At 43.5% G+C, this 26,527-nt stretch overlaps 1 protein-coding gene across 6 annotated transcripts in view; it reads left to right on the plus strand.

The window, feature by feature from the left end:
- Positions 1-26,527, plus strand: part of DPF3 (double PHD fingers 3) — a 154,592-nt gene that overhangs the window by 59,261 nt on the left and 68,804 nt on the right. For all 6 annotated transcript variants that reach the window (XR_009486936.1, XR_009486937.1, XM_059849625.1 and 3 more), the window contains exons 2-3: positions 7,493-7,653; positions 13,329-13,436. Coding sequence is in view for 4 of the 6 variants with exons in the window: in XM_059849625.1 (XP_059705608.1) it covers positions 7,493-7,653; positions 13,329-13,436 (269 nt within the window). In the remaining 2 variants the exon portion in view is untranslated. The remainder of the gene's footprint in view (positions 1-7,492; positions 7,654-13,328; positions 13,437-26,527) is intronic.

Below are 26,527 nucleotides of genomic sequence, written 5' to 3' on the forward strand. Positions count from 1 at the left end.
TTTTCTTTAAATGGAAATGCCAGCAGAGCTCTCATACTTCTACAATACATGCGAGGATGGGGCTAATCAGATCAATTTTCCTCAAATTGTAAGTTAAGCCTACCTTTTGTCATTTTTCTTCAAAGACAGACTTTTTGCATGAGATGATACCTGTAGTTTCACAGTGGATTAAATTACAGCCTAAGCCTGTTTCCAGAGCAGTGAATGTAGCTCACTCTACGAAGCTGTGCTCTCTGCTACCAATCAGCATCACACCATGATTCAAGCAGTGAGTACCCTGTCGATTCTGGCCACAAGTAGCCAGCAGGGATTTCCAACCCATCAGGGGAAGTCTTCTAGTAAATACATGCAAAAGGGGATTTCTTTGCTCTTCTACATAGATTGCTAATGCTGAGTGCTTGGAGGAGAATGCTAAAAAACCTCACATCGCTTCTACACTGATTTGGGATTCAACCTAGACTTATAGCTCAGGGCATCTTCTTGATTGCTGTAATGTCTGGTCTGTGCCAGTGCTGACTCAGGAGCTTGTCATCAGCTCTCTGATGGCTCCTAATCCCTTGAACCACATACAGTCTCTGCACCTGCCACAGAGCAGTGAACAAGTGCTAGAAGCTTGTCTATTTTGACCTGTCTGCACGAGTTCTTCCAATGAAAGGCGTTAACTCTCCTGGAAAGTCTTTTGTTTACCCTTGGATCATTGCTGCTCCAGCAACACTGTCTGCTTTGTATACTGTTTAGTGGTCTGATTTGTGTAGTCTACCTACTACCAAAAGAGTCCTGCTAGCCATTGTTTCTCTGACATCGCTTCCAAGGCTGGGGAATGTTATACAGTCTTCCTGTTGTCCATCCAGTGAAATTATGGATAGAAATGAAATAGCTGTCTCAATGACTCTGGCTCTTGGAGACTGTAGATATGTGTTTAGAAAGCTGCCAAGTTTATGTTAAAAAACTGAGAGCCCAGAAAGTTTGAGTCATTCTGTAGCACATCTGGAAATCCCGTTTTGCCTTTGCTCACGTTCACACCCCTTACATCATTAGAAAATGTTGTGCAGGGACAGATGCAATGGACCACTATGAGAAAACTGAATCTGCACATTCCTGCACTTTCTGGCTTGCCATCAGATTTTGTGGTAGGATTTTGAGCAGTCTGTTATGCTTCACCTAACACCAGGAAAGCCATTCTCTATTCCTCTTGAATCTCCATGTCCTACCTTGATGCAGTTGCAAAGGGTGCATGCTTGTAGCAATTAAGCACTGCCTATAAACTAGAAATTCCAGAGAGTGCAGCCAAAGGAGGGGCCTAGCCAGCCCTTTGTAGTTTTATGCTCAATAGTTGTCTGACACTCTTGAATATGTCATATTTTCTTTTGCTTGGATCTTTTGATGTGTGTTATGTTACCATCTTGCAACGTAATGTGAGGATGAGCAAAGCAGAATGCTTTATCTCTTCTGGGAAGATGCTCTGGAGCTGAAGGTCTGCTGTCTGAAGATGCTACAGGAACCTGGTGATGCTGGACTCTGCCAAGCACAGGTTTCCAGCTGCACCTGGGTATAGAAAGGAGAAGCAGATGTTCAAGCAGCTTGAACTTAGTCCACTGTGCTCTTCATGAAAATCAGTGGTGTTTCAGAGTCTGTGAGGAAAAGACACGAGGACAGGCAGGGGACTGTGGGCTTCTTTGGCTTGCTTTGTGACAGGGGAGGTACCAGAGTTTTGCAACTAGCTCTGTCCTTGTTGCTTATCTAGCCTGAGGTAGAGAGTCAGGGTAGGCCAGTCCAGATGGGAGAAGCACACATGAGCATGGCCAGGCTTCAGCTTGAGAAGACACTTGTGCTGACAGGAGAGGAAGGCCCTTTTGGTGATTGTGTCTGTAAGATTGTCCACGTTAACAATGTTAGTGCACAGTCTGTAAATGCTTCCCACTTCCAGTCAGCCTCATTCTGATCTCCTCTGACTTCAGCCTCTGCCAGCTATGCTGCCCTTGCTTTCAACACTGTGAGGTTTGGGAGAGTGCTGTTGGCACGAGGGAGAAAAAGATACATAAACTGCATGCCATCAATGTCATGGCTGGCATTGCTGCCTAGATACTTCATCATATTCCCTGAAGGTTTTGCACAGATATTAAACTGAAGTGGCTGAAGAATTGAGCCCTGTGGCATTCTTGGTGTCACAGCTCATAGAGAGAAGGAGCAGCTGCCTGTCAGGGGCCTTGTGGGACCTGCTGGAAAGGAGCAGTATAGCCACCTCAGTGCAGCTCTCTCAACACTTGCCAAGACACGTAGTTGTCCAAGATGGTGTCCAGTGTTGCAGGCAGCTGATAACTCAGGTGGTACCTGCATGATTTCTTAGTCTCCTTTCAACTTTGTGAGAAGGCGTAAGACCTCACTGGTGCTTTATTTCCAGACTCATTCGTGAGTGTCTCCAAAACGAGAGTAAAAACTATCTTCTGAAGCTGCATTGCACCACTTCTCTCATACCACTTCTCAGATCTCACCCAGTTTGAAACTGGATGGCAGTGCTGCTGAAAAACAAGTTCGGATTTAAAAGGTCTTTTTGGTTGTCCTTGCTGTTCCTCGCAGTGTCAAATGATCTAAAATGTAAGACTAGAGACTAAATGTGTAGTAAACAAAAAGTCCATGGTCTTAAGGAAAGCAAGGCCCCCGTTTTTGATCATGGCTGAGGACCACTGCAAACTGTAGAAGAGAGAGACTTTTGCTTTCTGTTACATCACACTTCTTCCTGTGCTATCAAGATTTTACTTGCCTAGTCATTTAGTGAGCATGGCTTTAGAGGGAAATGACTAGAATGAGGCCTGGCCTCAAGAACTGGAGACAATCTGGATTCATACTCAGAGGTCTCTGGTGAAAATTTAAGAACTGCACTTGAGGAGGACTGGTTCTTTGTTGTACAAGTTTTCCCAGGGTGACGTGGGCCTGTAATCATTGTTGAGCACGGCTGGTTATAGATGTTCAGCGAGCGCTCACCTTCTCTAGGCACTCACCTGAATTGTGTTAGGCACTGCAGGAGGGGCACTCTGGATTCTGTCTATTTTGTAGCTGTTCTAAAAAGTGTAAGTGCACTCAAAAATATGTGACTGTGCAGGATGGACTGCGAAGTAGTGGTGGAGAGCTGCTCTGCTGCTTTCAGGGTCCATCAGGATCCCTTGTCAGCACAGAAACATCTTGAACATCTGGAGTGAAGTCAGGCTTCTGGTCCTTGTTGCAAATTTATGGGCTTATAAGACAGGCAAGTTCTTGGGTTTCTTTTTGTTTTTTCCCCTTTTTGAAGGCGTGCCTGGACAGCAGAGTCATGGCACTAGATACTCTACAGAGAAGTGGTAAGTTGGAGTCTGCTCAGAAACCTTATGGTCTAGTTAGAGCTAGCAGGCAAAGAATGAGGGAAGGGAAGAATTGTTCTTCCACGGCTTTGTTATTAGCTGACCTGATTCCATGATAGAAAACCTTAGTTTCTTAACACTTAAAAGAAAAGTGACCTCAAGGAAGTCAGAGAATCTGATCTTCTGTGCTGGTGCTTGCTATCATGGCAGTGACTACTTGCAAGGGTGCATAGAATTGCACCAGGCTCTTGTGGCAATCCCAGCACCCACAGGGCTGCTGGTGCTTTCAGAGTGCTCACCTCCCTGTTCACACCAAGCTTCCACTGCTCCCAGCCTGCTGTTTACTTTCTGTCCCACTCTTTTTCACCAATAAAGAGCCCCTAATCTCACTAAACATTTACTCCTCCTATGCAGCTTTGCAGGAGTATGCAATAGTGTAGGTTGTTCTTTTCCAAATGCAGGAGCTTTTATCAGTCAGGCAGAACTGGGTTATTTTAGTGTTCATGGTATGTAAGTGCAAAGCCTGTGTGTATGCCAGCAGTGTCACTGGCACGCCTGTCCCAAACATCTGGGGTTTCACCTGGGGCTCTGTACTGAAGGGCTGTGTGTTTTCCACAGTGTGCTGACAACTGTATTCTTTATTTCCAGTTGTGCTGCCTTCAGTATGATTTGCCTTCCTTGTCCAGCAGTTGTTCATGTCTGCTCCTTGCTTTTTCCCAGCATCTTTAAAATCTGCACATATGCTGATGATTTTGTATCATTAATATCAATCTAGACAAGTCTGTGTGACCTTTAACTCTCCTGTCCAAAGGGAAGAATTGACCCTTGCAGTCAGTCACAGCACAGCACTGACTCATACATACTTTTCATAAAAATAATGAGGAAATTCCCCATAGTTTTTACAGATACTTTTTCAGGAGTTGAAGTGGAAGTCTTCCATAGCAACACAGTTTGGGAAAACTATGAAGCATGTAACAGATAATTAATCTTTTTTTCTGACATATGATACACTTTATAATTTTTTTTTCTCGTCTTGTATCTCACTTCCTCAAACTCAGTGGGTCTGTTTGAGTTTCATTGGAGCTCATGTGCTTTCCAGTCTTATTCCCACCCTTGTCGGTTCTCCAGCTCCATTGTAAACCTCCTGGGAGGTGGCTGGGATTTGTCCCACCTCCCTGACTCTGCAATAAGGAACACAATGGGACCTTACTTCCCCATTTTTGCCCTGATTTTAGTACACTTTCTGGTTTTTCCTGCATAAGATAAACTATGCTGCATTTAGATAGGTAGCACAAAAAAAAAAAAAGAGAAAATATCTCTATGTTTGAAGTTCTTTAGAAACAAACTAACCATAGTTTGGAAAGAGTCAGAATACCTCCAATAAAGACTAATGGTAAAACAAAACAACTAAACAACCCAAGAGTGATTTCAGGGGAGCTATTTACCACTGACATATGAGTGTCATAAGGAAATACCATTTCTTTACTTTCCTATATTTGATTATTTGTCACTTAAAAAAAAATTCCATTTATAATTAAGGCCAGGGTAATTCCTCAAGGTCTCAGTATCTGAATATCTTTCCAGTGAATACTTAGAGAACTGCATTTTTTGATCAAGCTTGCATAGTGGAGCCAAGGCAAGCATTCATAAAATATGGAGATGACTGAATACTTCTAAATTGTTATTTTTCTTTAAGGCAAAAAATGGATATTTAAAAATCTTTAAAATAAATGTAACGAAACAGCTAGACTGCAAGATTTTGTCAGGAGTGAATTTGACCCATTAGCTTGGTTGCTTCTCTGCCATTAGGCTCTCAAATGCCCTTTTCTCCCTCTTAGAAAAATCTGAAATGTATTCTACTTGATAGTGTGATTTAAAGCCAAATATTTTACATTTGAAGAGTTATAGTTATTTTCAGTCTTAGAGCAAGGTGGAAACGGAAGCAATCTCAAGTCAGATCCTATATCTGGGTTGCTGAGATGTATTGTTTTTGTTAGTATGGATGTTTTGTGGTGTGCATATTCTAATGACTGAAGAGATTTTTGGCATAAAGAAGTCTTATGCAGTGGTGGCAGTTTTTTGTCACACAGCTATGCTTTTCTTTCCAATAAACTCCTTAGAGTTAGAGAGCATCCCTGGTTTAATATAGAAGGAATCTGACATAGCTCTGAGGAAGCTCAAGTGTTTGTGGAAAGAGCTGTTAATCTTTGATCAACTGGGGTCTCCTTGTTACTGACTTTGATTACACAAGTGTACAACTTTAATTACAGCTCTTAATAAGATTTCATTTCTTCCTAGTCACATTCTTTGTATAGTAGAGCAGCTTATCTTTTCTTTCCCCCCTGCTCCCCTTCCCTTCCCCCCCTGCCTTTTTATGGAAAAGGGCGTTTGAGGTCATTGCAGGGGATTCAGTGTCCGGAGGGATCCTGCTGTACAGGCTCTGCCCATGCTGTACCCTCCACTCACTTGCACAGCCCAGAGAGCTCTCTCCTTCAGCTGCCCTCCACATATCCCTGCACTGGCAGCTGCCCAGGAGCTGGTGGTCAGCAGGGGAGGATGGGTCTGAGAGGCACAATCTTCACACAGACCTTCACTGCTGCACAAAACTTCTGAAAAACCCTTAGGAAGTCTCTGTAGGCAAAGGATGATCTGACCTCCCCATCCTTGGCTAACCTGAGACTTGGGTAAATGGAGTTCTGATCATCAGAATTGAGGAGGGGGAATTTGAGGTGCTTCCCTTGGTACTTGCTGTATTTTTGCTCTTCCCTAAGCCTCTGCTTATGGTGCCTGTCAGCAAAAGGATATTGGTCCAGTAGAGCCAAGATGAGAAGAGTTTGACTTCCATGTAAATCATAAGGTGCAACTGAGGAGTCGCTTAAAAGATGTGAGTCACAAAAAAGATACAGATGGCAAGCCAGAGCAATTTGCACTGATTTGACATTCAGAGGTTTGCAAAATTTTAAAATGCCAGTTGTGCCTACGGAAGAAGATAGTGGGGAAAACAACTAATAGAACAGCAAAGGGAGCTCCTTTTATCTCTGTGCATGCATCCCTTTGGCTCACTTGCTGTATGTGCTATACTCTTTGCACACTAATGGATATCAGAGTCAGAGCAAGTTATGCCATCTATCACTCTGCTCCTGTTTTCTAATGAACTTACCCCTAACAGGTAGCTTTCCTAGCTATTCGTGTCACGAGTGAATTTCACCTTGACAATAGATCAAGAGTGAGGTTCAGCAGTGTGGCCCACCTACTTTGCAATGCTCCAGCATGACAGCTGCTTTGTGTCCTCAGGGTAGCTTTACTTTGATGCTTTTCCCTGTTTAGAAAAATTTGGAGGGAGGATTTTGGTAATCTCCAGCAGGCAGAGTTTTTAAACCTATCTCAAGGGAAGATGAAGATTCTACAGAATTTTTGAACAAACAGTTATTTATGAAGCAAGTGACATTGTCTTTAGAACTGTTATTCCCACTGGGCTCCAGAGAAAAGCAACATTTGCCATGCTGGATCTGACTGGTCGCTGCTGTAGCCTGCTGCTTCTGGCACCTCAGGCTTCACTGTGGAAAACTCTGGAAGGCTTATGACAAAACATCTAGTCTGACCATTGCAGATATGGCTCTAGTTATTGAGGGGTGTGTTTTCATGCCTCAGAAGCACACAATAAGGGAACTATGGTCTTTGCTCTTATGGGCTCTTTGGCACCAGAAATGCTGGAGCGAAGTTCTTCTAAACTTGGCCGGCTTTCTGGTTGCCTAAAACACTGCAGCAGTTGCTGTAACGTGGGATTGAAATGACTGGTTTGCTGAATTGGCTGGACAAACTACAGGGGAAGAGAAACAATCAAATGAGTTCGCTGTGGTGTACATGGGCCTGACCCAGGGTCGTGGGGCAGTGTGATTGCACCATTTGCTCATTCAGTAGCCATGCTGCTACTGAAAAGATCTGAGTCTGGTTCCTGACAGCTTGATCTTTTGATGAATTTGAAATCACTTTCTGCAGGATCTGCTTCATCAGCGTCTTGTGTCACCAACATTTACATCTGTCTTGGCAAAGTTTTTCTGTTTGTCCATTTTCAAACCAACCTTACGTTCCCTTTTCCTGCTCTTGTTGGAGGGGGCAGTGCAATCGTTCTCACTGTGCCCTGTCTCTCTTGGCAGCCTCGGGGACCAGTTCTACAAAGAAGCAATTGAGCACTGTCGCAGCTACAACTCTCGGCTCTGTGCCGAGCGCAGCGTCCGCCTCCCCTTCCTGGATTCGCAGACTGGGGTGGCTCAGAACAACTGCTACATCTGGATGGAGAAGAGGCACAGGGGACCAGGTTGGTAGCGCTGTGTCTGTGTGTGCACATGCCTGCACGGAGGGCTGGCCACTGAGCCCTCATGGGGTTTAATTAATAGGAGCTCAAACCTGCTACAGGCCACACAGAAGAGAAACTGCCTAAACCTCTGTGCCTGCAGGGGATTTCCTTTGGTAACTGCAGAGAGCTCATGCTAATTACTCTCTCTCTATGCAAAGAGGTGCCTGACATGGTAGTTTCTAAGGCTGCATCATTGTAGCTCTTTTCATGCTATCAATCCCAGTCTGTAGCGGAAGACTCAATGCTCTGCTCTAAGCAAGACTGGAATTACCTCAAGATGGAGGTGGGAGTTTCTCAGATGAATGCTGAAAATAAGGAACTATATTAGGAAGGATATAAAACTGAAGTAAAATATAGGAGAGTCCATTAATTGAATGAATGTTGTTCTATTGGTTAGAAATATACCTATAAATCCTCCTTCTGCTTTGGCTAGGTTAACTTGGATATCAGTTCTGGAGCTGTGTTCCCTTGGGTACAGAAAGAAGTTGGTACATTTCCTTAAGGAGCTTTGGCTAATGCCTGTTCCCCAGCTCAGGGAAGCTCAAGGGAAAAGAGCACTGTTATTTTTGTAGACTTTGGTCAGTTGCTCCTTTGTTAAACTAAATCCATCTGAAATCCATTTTTGAAAGGCAAAGGACGGTCACCAGTCACTAAAGACTGGAGATGTTGCTCAGACAGAAGTCCTTCTGAACCCCAAGGGGAATTTGGCTATGTTTTAGCTCAGTATCTGACCAATAATTAGCTCAGGGAATGGATTTTTAACATGCATCAAAATGTATTTCTAACTTTCCCCCCCCCCCCCCCTCCTTTAGTGCAGCCCAGAGAATCCAGGGAGGAAAGGACCTGGGGTACATGGGCACTGGAAGTATGACATGCACACATGTGCATAAATATCTGCCAGTTCTCTAAACAATATTTACACCCTCCCACCTTCACCCTCCACCCCCTCAAATTCTAGATCTGAAATTATGGGAAGGTGAAGCGTGCTCTAATCTCCACCACTGTCTGGTTTACAGGAGATGCAGTGGGAGGAGCATATAGGATATTCCTTTACGCTCCTGGGGCTAAGAAAACAATTGCTGCTTCTGAAAAGTGCCTAGCTGAGTCTTAGCTGAAACTTTGCTTCTCCCCTTTCTAGGATATACTAAAGGAAGGATCCTTGTGCTCCTCCTATTACTAAAATATCAAAAGTAGATTTAGTGTTGTGCTGCAGTACTACCAGAAAACTGTTTATTCAATAAAATGCAGCCACTTCTGGTGCAGGAGACAACAGGTCTTTTTACAGTGTTAAAAATATCCAAGGAATATTTCAGCTACAAAAACTGCTGGGGTAATTCAGGACTTCTGAATGTGGTTCACAAGATGAGAGTTTTCTAAACTTCTGGACTAACCCTTCTTTGGTAGGGTTGCTTGATAACCACAGTCAAGTTTATTGTTTCAGCTAAAAATTCTCTAATCCTAAGTGATTATGCTGTGCATAACCCCTTCCCTTCCCTTCCCTTCCCTTCCCTTCCCTTCCCTTCCCTTCCCTTCCCTTCCCTTCCCTTCCCTTCCCTTCCCTTCCCTTCCCTTCCCTTCCCTTCCCTTCCCTTCCCTTCCCTTCCCTTCCCTTCCCTTCCCTTCCCTTCCCTTCCCTTCCCTTCCCTTCCCTTCCCTTCCCTTCCCTTCCCTTCCCTTCCCTTCCCTTCCCTTCCCTTCCCTTCCCTTCCCTTCCCTTCCCTTCCCTTCCCTTCCCTTCCCTTCCCTTCCCTTCCCTTCCCTTCCCTTCCCTTCCCTTCCCTTCCCTTCCCTTCCCTTCCCTTCCCTTCCCTTCCCTTCCCTTCCCTTCCCTTCCCTTCCCTTCCCTTCCCTTCCCTTCCCTTCCCTTCCCTTCCCTTCCCTTCCCTTCCCTTCCCTTCCCTTCCCTTCCCTTCCCTTCCCTTCCCTTCCCTTCCCTTCCCTTCCCTTCCCTTCCCTTCCCTTCCCTTCCCTTCCCTTCCCTTCCCTTCCCTTCCCTTCCCTTCCCTTCCCTTCCCTTCCCTTCCCTTCCCTTCCCTTCCCTTCCCTTCCCTTCCCTTCCCTTCCCTTCCCTTCCCTTCCCTTCCCTTCCCTTCCCTTCCCTTCCCTTCCCTTCCCTTCCCTTCCCTTCCCTTCCCTTCCCTTCCCTTCCCTCTGCTATTTTTATCCTTCTGAGCACAGTCAGAAGATAGATATATGTATATACACACACAGGTATACATCCACTGTGTTCATAAGTAAAGTTTTGTCAAGAGCATCTTCCACAAAGACACACATAGATAGTCTTGTGTGGGTCTCATTGGCTTCTGTACATGTGCAGAAGGAATCATCATAACTGTGTTACAGCATCATACCAGGCACCAAGATGTCTTAATTCTTTGCCTTTCTCAGCCACAAGCTTTGTGGATTACTTTGAGCAAATTCATTCTGCAAATCTTTCCTTCCTCACTTCTGATAGTGAACTGTTTGGCAGCTGGCCCTGCAGAAGGGGATAGGTGACATTTCTCCTGCAGGTCTGCACTGGAGACTAATGGTGGAACATTCTTCACAGACAGTATCAAGTGAAAGAAGCCTCCTGCATCTGCATTGACCACCAAATCTGATGACTTTGTTGTTTTGAATTAGAATAATCAGTGTGAAATGAACCAGCCCTCCTCCCCCATATTTGCTTTTCTCTTTCTTGATTTTTATTAGCCCATTTAGTGCTCCCCTGAGTGTCTTTGTGTAATCTATTTCTTGTAGTATAATGGTGAGTCAAGGCATCCCTCTACAGTTTTAGCATGCCTGGTTTTGGTCTGTACACAATGTGCTCATACCCATACCAAAGGGCTCTGAAAATTCTCTGCCAGCTCTCCCAGTATGTGTCTTGTGTGCCGTGCTCACTACCATTTACTATCCCTAACCTGAAAAACTAGATAAAGACAAATGGCAAAGCTCCAGGACCTCTTTTCACTTACACAGGCTTGAAAAACAGAGAAGAGTCAGGAACTCAGCATATTAACCTGAGTTCTTGCTGTTCTCTTTGTTAAAGGAGTCAGAAATCTGCATCTCATGATAAACAGTTCAGGGTTAATTTCACACAATACTGCACATAACTCCCTTCTTTTCCCCTCCTCCCCTGGCCTTTCACACGAGCTTTGAGTTATGACTCTCCTACACTAATGAGATAAACAGCATAACTCACTGCAGGTTCTGCTATTTTCTCTGTAAGCAAATGGTTGGAACCTTCTCTGGTTGCCCTATAAGGTCCCAGAGAGAGAGACAACCCAGAGAGGGCTGAAGGTGGTGATATGCATTATTTCCCTATTCACTCCAGGATTGCCTGTGAAGGAGCTACATTCAGAGCATTCACAACTGACCCTTTCCTTGTTGCCTCTCCTTTGTGTACCATCTACACTTCATGTGAGCCAGCACAGAGACAGATGAGGACCAGGGTAGAGAAATGAAGGTAGCATTGGTGGGTTGAATGAAGTGAAAATCTGGTATGTGTTTTAAGTTCACTGGATGGCAGCGTATTAATGAACAGGTGTACTACAGGTGGCAACAGAGAGCTTACCTGAAGGGTTGCAGAGGTGAATGTTGGATCATCTGTTTCTGAGTGATCTACCTGTTCCTCTCTAAGGAAGAGGCTCTCCCAAATCTCCTTTCAAGTTTCTAGTTGGGCTTTCAGCATGTGTATTTGGCTTTTGCTGTCCTGGCTGAATCCAGAACTACTTTTTTCTATAGGAGCGCTCACGTTAGCAAATATTCCCCCCAGACTAGTAGATCTTTGCTCCTCTCTGTCTGGGACAAAAGTTGTGGTATTTATTCCTTCAAATGGCTCTTCTGTGGAGGCCTGTGAAAGGCAGGGCTAATTGTCTTATTGCTTTGATCTGGCAATTGCCATTTCAGTGTTGTCTTCAAGTCCTTGCTCAGAACCTGCTGAGAAAGGGTGGGGCTTCTTGCCTCCACCTCTTTAATTACTCACATCAGAGCCAGGCACAATCCACCTCGTCATTATAGCAATTGTTTGCAGTGGTTAATGTTTGCAAAGCGGCATGAAGAAGGGTGTCCAAACACTGTATAAGTGCTAGTTATTCCCATTTTTATTTCCAAACCAGTCTTAGGCAACCTGTTCTGAAATGTGTCCTTCTTGGGATGTGCACAATGCCCAGCTTTCTGGGCGTCAGTGAAAGAAGGGCATGAAAAGTCCAAGTCAAATAGCATTCTGTGCCCTGAAACTGCCAGAATCTCTGCAGATACTCATCACTTGGCCATGCTCTGGCAGTATGCCATAGAGGCTTCAAGGCCTTGGAAGTCAGTAGAAGGTGCTGGGGTCTGAACTGATATTCCCAACAGTTGAAATATTTAAAACCAGGAAATTAGGTCTCACCTGCAGAATTTGATGAGCACATTCCTTCAGGGTGAATTATATTATTGTGTCTTCCTCCCAATCCCCAAGTAAGAGGATTTTTTTTTTTTAATATATTATCCTCATTTGGTCTGGTGAGTTGCTTTTGTTCCCAAGCTGACATTCTCTCTGGCTGCTTCAGAAGAGAGGGGAGAACTCTTGGGCCATCCTCCTGCCCTTGAGCTGTTCTGCTTTACTGGCACCCCCTTGATGCTGTCCAGCTGTTCACTGTCAGTTCAGTTTCAGATATAGCAACACCACTCCTGTTCTCTCTCTTATGTGGTCTTACCTGGTTTTTGAGGACAATGAGTCTGGAATTGAAGTCATGCTTTGTATCCCCTTCAAGACAACAAGAACAGCAGAAGGGCAGAGGAGCCAAACCAGAACTGCTGGACAGAGAGGGCAGGGAAAGTAGAGGAGAAAATTAAATTCCTCCAACTTTTCTTGCTGGGTATTTCTGTGTGTCATGACTGTCTGGGGCAGTTGAGGATACTTTGAAGCACTTGTCAGTGTGCTTCTGTGCCCCTAGGAGTGATGTGTTCACAAAGCCCTGCTGTGTCCTGAATGCAAGAGAGAAAAGTACAGCTCGAACATTGGCTGAAGGGTGTCTGTCAGGAGAGCCAGGGCAGCTCAAAACCCAGTGATGCCAGATGTGATTTAAGGGAACATGCAGTGATATAAACATTATTGGTGTATCTCCTCCCTCATTCAGAATATTGGCATGAGGAAGTAAGAGTCAAAATGAAGAATGAGTATTCAAGCAAAAGTCCAGAATGTAAACAAAAATATAGAGTCAGACCTCTTGGGTCTTGGTTTGCTCCCCTTTGGAAGGCACAAATTTCCTGACCTGCTCTGTGCATCAGGGCCTCAAGATTTGCATGTCAGAACTTCATCTCTTCTCTCTCAAGGGGCTTTCTCTGCCTGTGGAGGAGGCATCGCCCTTGTGACCCAGGAGAGTCTGAAATTCTATTTACCCTGAAGAAATCACAAATTATTTATGTGCAGCTCTGGTTTCAGTGAGCTGAGTGAAGAGTCTAAGTGAGACCTAGATTCTCTGTAGGCCTGATCCCAAGAGGTGCTGAAGAGCCTCGGGAGCACTGGAATCCTTGAGTATGCAGCTCTGCCTCATGATTTGCAGGATTGAACGCTCCAACAAGGAGATGCTGGAAGGGCAAGAACAAAGATGCTAGAGACAGTGCTTGTGGTTTGCAAACTGAAATGTGATTAATTTTTTGCCTTTAATCTTCAGGCCTGGCCCCAGGTCAGCTGTACACATACCCAGCACGTTGCTGGCGCAAAAAGAGGCGTTTGCATCCCCCTGAGGACTCCAGGCTGAAGCTGCTGGAAATTAAACCTGGTAAGTATTTGTTTGCCTGCTTCTCCCGAGCTGCAGAGCAGCTGGCATACATGCAAACCTGGCATTTAGACCTTGGACTTTATCTTTGCTGCTTTCCAACCATTTCTCATTGCATCTGTTGCATCTTACTTGATTTGCTGTAACCATAACCACCAAACCCTCTGCATACAACTCATCCCTTACAAAAATGTGAACAACTTCTATTCAATGCAAGGGGAGCTGAATTTACCTTTTGTAGGGTTGAAGCCTGGCTTCTATTAGAAAAGTAACAAGGATTTAAAGAATCAATGTGTCACTGACTTTTCCTCAGTGAATTACTGAAACAAAGTCTCACTGGTATCTGCTGCCTAATCTTTGTGAAAGAGATAACTGTGTGTGTGAAACAGTAAGTATAAGATAAGATTTTTCTTGGTGGGGCTGTTGACGAGGGCTATGACCAGGTTATGAACAACAAATAATAAAAAATAGGGAGCATTTGCCTCATCTGTGTATTTCTGTCTGACTGTTTGTGTACCTTTGTCTATTATTCTTTCATTCTTCTTGCCCTTGCTACTCTTCCACAATTAAACTATGTGAAGTGATGAGTCTGGATGCTGGATGAGTGACTGTAAAGCAGATGTGGAGGAGCTGCAACTGTGTCAGGTAGAGTGTAGTGTTGTGCATTCTTCCTTGCAGTTTGTAATAAAGGCTTGCTGTCTCTGGGGTCAGCTATTATGAGAAAGAGGGAGCACATATACTCACAGCTGTATGTGGTTTTTAAGAGGTGAGACACTGTCAGTTTAAAAAGTACAGGAGAAAACCCCCAAATGTAAATTAGAATATTAAAAAAACCTGTTTGACAGAAGAAGGTGCCTGGGAACTAAGCTACGTTCAGCAATACTGATGAGTTGGCTTCTATGCAGTAGTTGGTGGAGAGAAAAGAAAGGGCAACAGAGACAAGTTCAAAACCCATTAAAATCAGAGGCAAAATTCCTGTTGATTCTGGTAGAAACAGTTTTCCAAAACTCCCTACCTTCATTATAGGAGACGTCAGCGGGCAGTTGGAAAAGAGGAAGACATTCCTATAGCCACTCAGCTGGGGTTCAAACCAAGGGCAAAATCTCAACCAGAAAATAGAACTAGACCTCACAGCAGAGCTGCTTAGAAAGAGCTGATGAAATCAGTCACGTACAGTGATGAAAATGAGACTGGACTCTAGGAAGAAGATGATGTTGACTCATAAAAATGCCTACCTTAGACTTTGTGATGATTCCAGTACTGCTGTGCCTCGCTAACTTTGTAAGGTAAAGCAGTAGGGTAGAGTTTTACTCTTTTTTGTTTGCATTACTCTTCTTTGCTGTACTCACTGAATGCCAAATTAGTGCATCCCACATGCCACAGGGCATGAAAGGCAATTACCACAAAGTTATCAGATAAAGAGACCTCAGCATGTCTGTCTCTGTGTTGTTTTCCCTGCTATAAACATCTCCGCATCTCAGGAGTGCTACTTTTGTTGCATTGCCGGTGGCAACCAAATAAGGCGAGTTATATTGCTCTGCCATTTAAATCTATTTTCCAACCAATTTCTATCTAGTGATTAACTTTTCTTATCAGTGATACCACAGAACAGTTTCACTCCATCTGTGCATATCCAGAATAGACTCACTAGCCAAAAGTGGGATTTTCCCCTTCTCTGATCTGAAAGTGTAAAATCTATGGCACACCTTGGACCTCCATTTAAAGGTAGCTTTTGAGAATTTGGGAGAAAGAGAGTATAATTTATTTGCAACATGGACAGCAGAAATACTGTAGGTTTTGGAGGGGAATACTGCTGTAAAACCTAGTGCTGAACCTAGGAAGCTACCTAATGCTGACTTCTTTGTCCTCAGTTAAACATCAGATGGTTGTGTGGAGAAAAGATGAGGAAATTTAAGATCTATTAAAAACCACAGTGATGACAGCTGTAGGACATATAAAATAAATTTGAAAGAAATCTAATCTATATGTTCCATTGTTTCACCACCTAGGGCTTGGGCATTCTGTTCATTCCTTAGAGCTGTTCTCAGCAGCTAGAGAGTGCTTATGTTTGGTTCATATGCAAATAGTTGACTTTTATAGAGGCGGCTGTGAAATTGTTAATATATTTTGATAGATTTTTATAATTGTTTTATGGCATGTGCCATAGGAAGGAATGCACTTCTACAACATCAAATTAGGGCTAAACCTTAGTTCCTTAGTTGTATTATGTTAACTGCATAGAAGTACTTCTTGTAAGACAACCACTGTCATAAACACAGAAGAGGATCTTTTATCCAAAAGATGCCATTCCAGCAGTCAATGGGATTGGCACCAGGGGTGTGAATACTTGCTTGGACTGCACCTGGGCTTTCAGAGTGGCTTATTATAACAAAAATGTATTCAGAAGTTCCTGTATTCAGAAGACACCTACATAACTCAGGAACTACACAGACCTAGGATTTTTGTTTTGGCAAGTCATAGCTAGTCACTGGCTGGTCAGTAAGTAGAATCAAACCATTGTCTTGCCAGCAGTTTGAGGGTACAATAGATCATTTAGTAATAGTATAGTATACTATTTTAGTTTATAAAACTAAAATAGTTTTATAGTTTTAGGTTTATAGTTATAACCTACATTTGCAGTTTATGTAGTTCATAACACAACTCAGTGAGTGAGAGTTTCACATTTGGTAATACCAAAATCTAATGAAGAAAATAATCATGCTCCAACAGTCTGCTGTTTTTTTGTAAAATGGAAGGTGCACTGTAATGTTTTTCCTGGGGTGAGTTGATGCCAGCTTCTTAATAGAAGATGGTAGTTTTGTTGTCCTGATATGTTGGTTTTATTTGGTTTGAAATAAAGGTGTTTGGTTTTAAGAATAGTTACAGTCAAAGTTGTGCAGGTGTGAACACTGGAATAGGAATTGCTGATGGAGCCTTTAGATGTCTATTTTCCTCTGCCACTGCATTCAGAGTTGCATGGATGCATTGCCTCACTAAAGTGGTTTGTTCAAGGGTCTAGCAGTGTTCACGTTTGTGCTATTTCTATGCATCCTTCCTCCCATCCAGTAGCCTATCCAGTAGATATTCAGGAGAAATAAAGTATTGCCATCACCTACTTTTGATTGTGCCTTTACTGACAGTACAGTCAATATTGCAACCAGATCTTCAAGATTTTTACTAAGTATTCCTGACATTTACTTTCATATGGCCTGGTCTTCATCTTTCATCTATAAGTCATATTCTTATCATCAAAACCAAGCATTATGACTTAAGTGTAGCCTAGAGTTCATTGCTGTCATGGGTATGAGCTGTTACTTGAATCATTATAGTGTAGCAGTCAAGACTCCTATGAAAACTGGTAGAGAATTGAAACAAAATCCTGGGCCATGGGCAGTATATTGTCATGTTGCCTGTACTGTGATTTCACAGGTTCATTAAATAGCAGATTGAAAGGGACCTCAAGGATCATCTGCTCCAACCTTTCTTGGCAAGAGCACGGTCTAGACAAGATGTCTCAGCACCCTGTCCAGCCAAATCTTAAAACTGTCCAGTGTTGGGGAATCTACCACTTCCCTAGGCAGATTATTCCAATGGCTGATTGTTCTTAATGTGAAAAAATTTCCTCTTGTGTCCAACTGGAATTTCTCCAGGAGTAGCCTGTACCCACTAGCCCTCATATTATTCATGTGATTCTCTAAAAAGGGTGTCTCCATCTTTGTAGCCTCTCTTTAAATACTGGAACACAGTGATAAAGTCTCCCCTAAGCCTTCTCTTCTCAAGCCTGAGCAAACCCACTTCTCTCAGACAGCCATATGGAAGGCTTCCCAAGCCTTGGATCATCTTTGTAGCCCTTCCCTTCACCCCCTCCAGAATGTCCACATCTCTTTTGTATAGCAGGGACCAAAACTGAGCCCAGTATTCCAGGTGTAGCCTGACAAGCTATGAACATGATAATTACTTATCTCTGCTGGTGGTGTTCTTGCTGATGCAACCCAGCATCCTGTTGGCTTTATATTTTTATTGCCACAGCAAAACACCATTCATACTGAGCTCATGGCTCACCAGGACACCGAGGTCCCTGAGCTGCTCCCCAGCCAGGCAGATCATAGCCTGTCCTGCATTCCTAGGTTATGTTTTCCCAGATACATTTCCTAAGTGCAGAGTTTTAAGCTTAGTAGGTGTTGATACTCATATAATATTTGTGAAACTAGACTTCTGTTCAACCAAGTATGGGAAACGTGGTTCTCTGCAGAATCGAGCTGTGGTGTTTGCATGGCACTTCAGCACAGAGCAGTGGGAGGGCTGGAAGCAGCTCATGCTTCCACGTTCACTCAGCTGCCTGTTCTGCCCAGTAAAAGAGGAAGAACAAAGCTGAGCTCCTGTGCTTGAGAAGTCTGGGAATGGGTGAGGGAGAGGGTTGAGCTAGGTAGCCTGACTTCCAGTGGAGTGGGAGAAAAAGGAGAATTTTTAGCTCTACCACCACTGTGAACTGCAGGTGCTGTGAATGCGAGCAGTATGGTTTTGGCCCTTGGCAAAATCAGAGCAGCTGGAAAGAGGAGGGTTAGAAATGAGAGGGAGATCCTGGATTAGACCCAAGGCCCCTTGAAATCATAATTGATCCTTGTCCTATATACTGAGTGGTTTCATGGTACTGGGTAGTATCATGATTCTGTGTTGGGTCAGCTATCAAAATTGTGGTAGTGCTATTGCCCACTGTAAACCCTGCTGACAGGCAGGTATTACCCAAGCTTTGCACCTATGCAGATGAGAACAGATAAAGTGAGTGTGGCCAAAAACTCTAGAGGAGTTTAAATTGGTAGTGCCCCACTTCAGTCTTACAAGATGGCTAAATATAGGTGCACACATACATACCTGAAGAGCTTTTATTTCACGTGGTGTGTAAGTCTAAAGAATATGACTGTAAAGCTTTTGTGTCAGTTTACTGATGTCCTTTGGTTTTGGACTGAAAGCCCACAGTGAGGTTTCAGAGTGGGCAGCCTTCCCACCCACTCAGAGGGTGTGAAGTAGAGTTTGTTTATGCTACCACTGTGCTGAGAATGAGCTGAGGTCCTGTGCTAGTGTCTGTCCTCTTACTTATATCTGGGCAGTCTGGTGTTCAGCTGAGCTACAGAAATGGGTTTTTAACCCACTGTTGGAGGGTAAAAGCAAACAAGTATTTTTCATTTGCTATTATGAGCCATGGTAGTTGTCTGAAGTAAGTACTGAAAACATTTTTAGTTCCAGTTGAACAATGCCTGATCTGTTTTTAGTCTGACACATGGAGTATACCTAGGTGAGCGTGCTCGTGGATGAATGAACAAAATCCTTACAGATAAGCTATTATCTCTTTAAAGCATCTCTATTTACCTTGTGGAGACTGTGACTGATTGTACAAGGTACTGTATGTTTCCTGGGAAGTGAAGAGTGCTCCCATCTCTTGGGGGAGATGCTCAGCATGTCTGTGGTCTTTAAGATGGGGCACTTCAGCAAGATAAAGTTAAGATGACATTAAAAAGCAAAGAACAGTGTTTGCAATAGTATCACTTGTACGAGAGCATCTAGAGACTCAAGCAGCATGTTAGATCATCATCCCAGGGTTTGTTGTGAAGTCCTCTTAGCCATATACTTACAGTCCAGATACACAAAATATAGTGAAGGAAGTACTTTGGTTCCAAAATGGAGAAATGAGAGACAAAGGGAATAAACTACTTCTGTGATGTTTTAACCGGAGGTTTGTGGTACAGCTGGAAATCAAACCCAAGAACACAGAAAGAACACAGTGCTGCTGAGTTCCATATTATTTTTTTTGCTTTTGGTTGCTATGCCCAGTTTCACTCAAAGATATTAAAACCTAAAAAGTAATTCAAAACACTTAATTTCATGAGAATTTCCTTTTACATTTTTTCTCCCATAGGCCAATTAATATTGACTAGTTTCACTTTTGATTTCAGCAATTTCTACACAATGACACATTGGTTCCTGTTCTGTACTTCAAGACAGCAGTGTTGCTTTGCTATGAACACTTCAAAGAGAGGCAGATCTCTTCTTAAGAAAAACTTTTTCTACTATTTGACAGTTTTCCTACTATTATCTCTGTAATTAAAGGTCATATTATGTTATAAACCTGCCATGGCTCCTTTTTAAGGTCAATTAAGACCATCTTAGTATCATAACTGGAAGAATAATTCTGGTGCCAAATAAGAGTGTGTCTGTAACATGTAGATGAATCGGATACAGTGTTCCTGAAGGAGGCTATAATATAAACCTATCAGCTGTTCAGACTTCTGACAGATTTCTGCAGATGTGAGTTTATCAAAGATACTTTCTGTGTAGAGCTTATTTTAGGTTTTTTAAATTGTTCATGGCTTTTAAGAACATTTGCCATAATGAACCCTGCATTTAGGGTGGAGCTAACTTGACAGAAGCAGGTTTGTTTCTCTGATGATTTGGTCTGGATTTCTCATGTAAGATGGATTTTAATAGCCTGTTAGCAAACGTCTGTGAGTTTTGCTCTTGGCTCTCCAAAATTCTGAAATTAAAATGTCATTTAAAGTCAGCTTTTAATTCAAGTCCTTCTGCACTCCGAAGTACTTTGTGTTAGAAAGCACGCACAACTCCCAACTCTCCCCGTCTCTTGAGCTACGTTCTTTGAACTGTCCCTGATTTGCGGAGGTTGGATCCCCGCTCCCGGCGGTGCCGGTGCGGTGGTGGCGGGGCCGGGAGCGGCTGCAGCGGCGCGGCGCGGCCGGCAGAGGGCGCAGCGGGCAGCGGCAGCTCCGCGCCGGGGCCGCTCCCAGCGGGAATTCCCCGCGGCAGGAGCGGCCCGCGCTCGCCGCAGCGTGTGCCGGGAACAGCGCCCGGGCCGCATGGGCCTGGGGTACACCTCATTCCCACCCACACTCACCCGTCTTCACCTTTGTCACCTCATGCTGAGGAAAACAAAAAAACCCTTAACTTTTTGGGACGGGGAGGGTGGATGGTTTTCAGTTTCCATTCGATTTGTTAGAAAGCACATCTGCACCCTGACCATGCTGAGTCCTGAGCTTGGTCTGTCATGGACCTCTGTGTGTCATACCTATGTATGTCCTACAAAGCGCTTTGGAACAAAATGAAGCTTCACATTGTGAACTCAGATCTGTGAGTGGGGATGCCAGAGGTGTTCGGGTTTTGTCTTTGCTGGGTTTTTTGTACAAGTATAAATATTGAATTCTGCTGGGCCTTTCATTTTGGGTTTCTGGCCCAAATTTTAGTATGTGTTTATTCATCAGCTAAGCCTGCAGCTTACAGATGGGTCCATCAATGCTCCTGAATCAAAACAGTAGGCTCCAATTCTCCACTAATCTTGTGTTCACAGCAGGACATGGCACCACAGGCAAGAGCTGCTGCTTTAAGGCACTTACACTTCCAGCTATGACTTGTGTGACAGAAAAAGGTGACTTTCTGTCACCACGAGAAAACTCATCAGTGTGGGACCTCCTTGTGAATCAGCTTCTTTCTATTTTACGCACATTTAAGCAGTTTATTCCATCTCATCCACCACCTTTCAGTTCTACCTAGAACAGGGGCCTTTCCTGGTCCAGATCTCTGGCCAGATAAAGTTTGCTTTTCTTTTCTTACATGGCACTAAGAATAACAGAGAACTTGTCTGTTTTTTCATGTATTCACGGAGACAGAATCATGATATAGAAGTCCTGCAGTGAAATATGCATTTGTCCCACTGCCAGCCTGCAGCAGTGGTGCCCATCTCTGCACTTCAAGTCATACCACACCATCACATCCTTGCATGTCCTGTGCCCCACACAGGACCAGGGCCAATGGAATATGTCTTTTTCTCTCAGCTTCTCAGTGTGTGAAACGGAGGTACTAAAACATCAGTCTCCTTTAACTCAGAGGAGTACCTAACAGATATCTAATAAATACGTTTAGAGAGATTGGAAGGGGTATGGGAGGCCTCTAAATAAAAAGAAATTAATTAATAAATAGTGCCATTTGCCAAGCCCTCAAAGTGCCAGTGTTAAGTGTTTTGGCCATCAGCAGAAATCCTTGCAAAACTGGTATGAAAGTGTACCAGCTCTGGTGCACAGCCTGGGCTTATATGTACCAGGATGATGATGAAAAAGTAAGGAATTTGTTACACACCCATATATACAAATAAAGAGACTCACCAAAGGTGAATTGCTCAGCCAGTTTTTGCAAGGCTGGCTGTGCAGTATAATTGCTGGAAAGGTATCTCGAGTTTTGCACAGTGTAATTCTTCTTGTTTTGTTTTTCTGGCCACTGGGGAGCCAACCTTCTGTCATGGCTGCCAGGGCTGTGGTAACCTTTCCTTCAAATAAGGCACTACTCTTGCTTGGTGTTCTTACATGTGATAAGCTGCAAATTCTTAGACTAATTCAGCTCAGTGGCTGTTAGTAAATGTGTATTTTCCCCCAAATGGAATTTCATGATTTGGCAGTTATGGAAATAAACCACACATTTCTAGAAAAGCAGATAATATTCTGTAAATAGTCCAGTCAAGAAAACAAAACATTGTTTGTGCTGTTTAACTCCACAGTCATGCTGGTAGAATTTACAGGATTAACTTTGTGTAAATAGTTTCTCTTTCATTTGTAAGATCTGGAACAGGTCACTACACGTATTTTATATTCAAAGTTTTACCGGGAGAGCTCTGTTGTTTAGCTGAGATGGCTTGTATGAATCACCCAGGATTACTCCTGGTTCTTGTGTGGCTGAGCCAGTTTGCATAATTAGGAGAGAGATGCATGAAAAAGCTACTGGGCTTTGGAACCCCTCTGGGTTTTGATCAAAAGCCCATTGAAGCCAAACCCTTTGGCTCTAGTCATCAGGCTAAGGCAGCAACTGAACAAGATAAGGCAATTTTGGAAGCTGTTAAATCTATTTTTCTGAGTTGTCCGGGCTTTATCACTGGGAATGGAACGTAGGCTGCATGTGTAGTGTCCCACAGACACAAGGCTGTTGTAATTTCAGAAGCAGTGCAGCCACTTACAGGTATTTTTTCCCACTGCTGTATCATCTTAGCTGTATTTAGTATATTTGTGAAAATAGAGTTATGATGACTTTGGAGGCAGGCTGAAAAACTGTTCTGGTCATTACAGTGGACCATTAAATGGAAGGAATGAATTGTGCTGTTGATCTCCTTGGGGCCTCTACAGTGTGACTGCAGGTCATGTCTCAGGGCTTGATCTGCAAGATGTGATGGGGAGGGCTCAGGCAGCTGAGATGCAGTTGGCTTGAAGTACCTGGGCTGCTTGAGAGAGAGCTTCCTTGTGATGCCACCACCCTCTCTGAGCTATCCAGCCCATTGTTTTGCTCTTTCTCTGTTCTTGGCTACTGTGTTTGACCTACATCTGGCTGCTAGGACGTGTCTTTGGGAAAAGGTTATTCAGCATGTGCCTCTCAAGCTGCCAAGGCCTGACAGAGAGTGCTGTGTCTCCAGGAGACACATAATTCCTCCTGGAGAGATAGAACACTGGATTTATCCCCCCTCTATGAAGTCAACATCGTTGTGTGTAAGTAGCCATCAGGATTATTTATTTATGAAATAAACAGGTTTAACCTTAAAATGAAGGGAGTGAAGGTAAGCTCAAAGCTTACTGAAAAAAGGGCTAAGGGAACCACTGGGGAAGCACCAGGGGATAGTGCCTGGGGAAATGCTGGAACCTGTCAGATCCATTTCCCTCAAGGCACAAATCACCAGCTCTCCAGCATGGGGAGGGGCAGACAGGAAGCTGTGTGCCCTGTAGGAATCTTAGAGCCAGAACTGAACCTGAACAGCTTTCCTGGCAAACCTACTGCCCCTTTTCTAAGTATAGCCAGTACAAATGACTGAGAAGGGATAAGCCACATTGTCAAAAGGGTTTTTGCAGTGCACAGGTACCGTTCACATTCAAGTACTGGGCACAAGATCCTAGGAAATGGGTATTTTTAATCTAATTCATTGCATCTATTTTGTGTGTTCATATGCGTAATTCTGGGAATTCTCTGGTAATCACATGAAAAAGGATTTATAGGATCAAGTCCCCAGGGCTTAGTTTCATAAGATGCCAAGCTGTCTAACCCCAGCAAAGGAAAGCACTTGAGCTTGGGCTTTAAGAATATGAGTGATCTTTTAGTAATTAATGGGACTTGTCACATGCTTAAAGTTAAATCTACATGTAAAGTACTGGGTTGGACCAGCCTTGCAGGTTTGGTACTCAGCATCCTGCACAGAGCCCAGTGAAGACACTGGCCTACTAGGTCAACAGTATGGTAGAACCCATGTGCTGCTTTATAGAAGAAAATGTTAGCAAAACCCAGCAAAGATATTATGGAATGTAATTACATAAAAAATGGTTTTAAAAACCCTATTTATTAAATTTTATTGTTCTTCTGACACAGAGCAAATTAAATTGATTTGTAGCATGAAATATTCTAATATTTATAGCAGATGTTATTATCCTGGTGCATAATATAACAGAATGAGCAATAAATGTTAATATAATGTTCAGTTTCAACCCTTACAAGCCAAGCTTTATGGAATTGCTGAGAGTAGAATGGCGAGAGTATGATGACTTCCCCTCCCACATCCCTGTACCTCCTACCAACCTTCCCTGGTGGAAATTTCCATTCTGCATTCCCATTCTCTGTAGTAAACATTTTACAGCCTCATAATCATCTCATACCCAAGAGATATTAAGTATGTTTTTATTAGATTATGATTAATTTCAAAATTCCCTGCATTTTGCATTTGATTGACTAATAGTTTATTGCAGGTGTTTTATTCTGCAGGATTCTGATACCATTGGTGTTTGCCATGGCATCCCTTCTCAGTAATGAACTCCACTAGAGAAGGAGGCTTGATGCAACACACTGGAATAGGTAGATATGGCTTTTATGTCTAGTGTCTTCTAGACAAGAGATGTCATTCAGGATACACTTGGAGCATGGTTCCCCTTAAACAAACCAGGTAATTTAGGCCTGGGACCTTAGCTGTTGTAGGTAGGTAGTTCTGATAAAGACAACAGTGAGCAGTGAATTCCATCAGCTAAAGCTATGATTTTTGATGTAGGAAAAAGGATGAAAACCTTACCCCTCTTGATGGAAATTATGTCTTTCTGAATGGAGGTGATTGCCCTTGGCAAGTATGGGGTTTATGTCTTAGGGAAACATATGGTCATGATTAATATCCTATGCATGTCCTAAAGAGCTGTAGTGAAAATCCTTTTGTTGCTGGCCTAAAATAAACAGCCTAGCATGATGGGAACAAAAGACAAATTTTCAAAGCGGGCTCAGATAGAGTGCTAAAACTGCATATAAACACTTGAAGCAAGTAGCTCATTTCTTTGTGTTTTTGAGGGATGGTGAATGCTTTTCTCTTCTCATGATTTCCTTGGTGCAATGTCTGTAAATGACACAGTTACAGATATGTGCTACTCTGACAAAGTGAGGTTCGTGGTTACAGGAATTTCTGCAGTGATGCTAATTTGTAAGTGATGCTGTGGCTACATCTGCCATGTAATGCTCATTGACTAAGTGAGGTAGCAGCACGGCAGGAGAACTGGAAACACTGAGGCTATATCTGTGAGCAGTGCTATAGACCAGGACAGCATCAGCAACAAAGACACTATTAACTAAATAGAAAGGACTCAGGATTAAGTGCTTTGTGCCTCTGAAGCTGCTATACCAGGGCTGGCACTATAAATATACTTACAGTATATTCTTCCAGGGAGCTTTCTGTTAATATCTGAGTGGGCAAAATAAAAAATTAACCTCTTTCTGCTAAAGATGATGCCCCAAGTACCTCTGAACTCTCAGCAAGTGCTACAGATGGAACAAGAGTACATCCAACTTTTTTGTTTTGCCTTTCAATCCTGAATCTTAATTAGTTCCCTACTGCTTTAGTACATGCACAACATTTTAATAGTCATAAGGACTTACTCCAATCCACACTGCCATTTCCACAATTCCCTCCTTCATACCAGTGCAATCCTGTCCCCCCCACCCCCCCGTATTTAGGAATAGTGTAAAGAAAACTAAATAGCCAAGGGTGTAGCTGTAGATTGATGAGGTTGTCACACCATTCTCTTCACCGTTTTCTTCCAACCTGCACTGTGCTCTAATAGATGGATGATTGCCGGGGGAGAGAGAGACTGAGCAAATCCCACAGCCAGATGTTCAGGGATGGACAGAGCGACCTTCTCAAGGAACCCAGAGGACTTTAGCTGTGTCCTTCTGAGGGAGAAGGACAGTCAGGTGCCCCTGGCTGCCTGTGTTTATCTCTCATTTCAAAAGGAGCACAAATGGCCTCAGCATGGCTGCAAGGATGGATGTTTTTCAGTGCATCGCGGGAAATGACCAGTCATCCGTCTCTTCACTGTGGAGTCTGCCTGCAGCCATCAATCTTGAAGCCCAGCATGGCAGCTCCTTTTGGCTTAGTTTGGCTCAGTGTTAGATGAACAAAGGGAAATGAAAGCTGAGTAGAAGGAAAGGAGAGAAGAGCAGCTATTCTCTATTTCACTTTGTTTTCCCCTTGCATGGCTCTCTCTCTCTCTTCCCCATTATCATCTATTTTCACTGTATTTTGTAAGGTGTGGAAATGTATATTTTCAGGGTCTGGGAGTTTGCAGTGTTTCTCTGTTAGCAGAGAGGAGAAAGGAGAGGGATATCGAAAAGACATAATTCAAGACTCAGAAATTCCATTTTTCAGACTTTTCTGTAGCAGTTTTCAGAACAAGCATGCCCTAGTTAGCTGCAGCAGACAGGGAGAAGGAATGTAGTACCTTTCCTCCATCTTGCTGGTTTTCTTCCTTTTTCTCCTGTTTCCTTCCTCACCACCACATTAGTGTTTTCAGGTGTGTACTTCATCTCTCCATTCCTGTTCTATTCAAAAAGCAATCAACAGAGCTGCATGATGGGACTGTCTGGATACAGGTGTGTACTGATGCCCAGAGCCACGATGGCAGCTCCTGCTGCCAGTCAAGCTCGCTCGAGTCAAGCCTTCTTGATGTAACAGCAGGGGCTGTGCAGGCTTTGCATGAGCTGCCTGACCTCATCCAGCACCTGTGGTTCCTACTGTGAAACCAGAGGTCATGGCA

Source organism: Haemorhous mexicanus, chromosome 6, assembly GCF_027477595.1.
Source record: "Haemorhous mexicanus isolate bHaeMex1 chromosome 6, bHaeMex1.pri, whole genome shotgun sequence".
NCBI lineage: Eukaryota > Metazoa > Chordata > Aves > Passeriformes > Fringillidae > Haemorhous > Haemorhous mexicanus.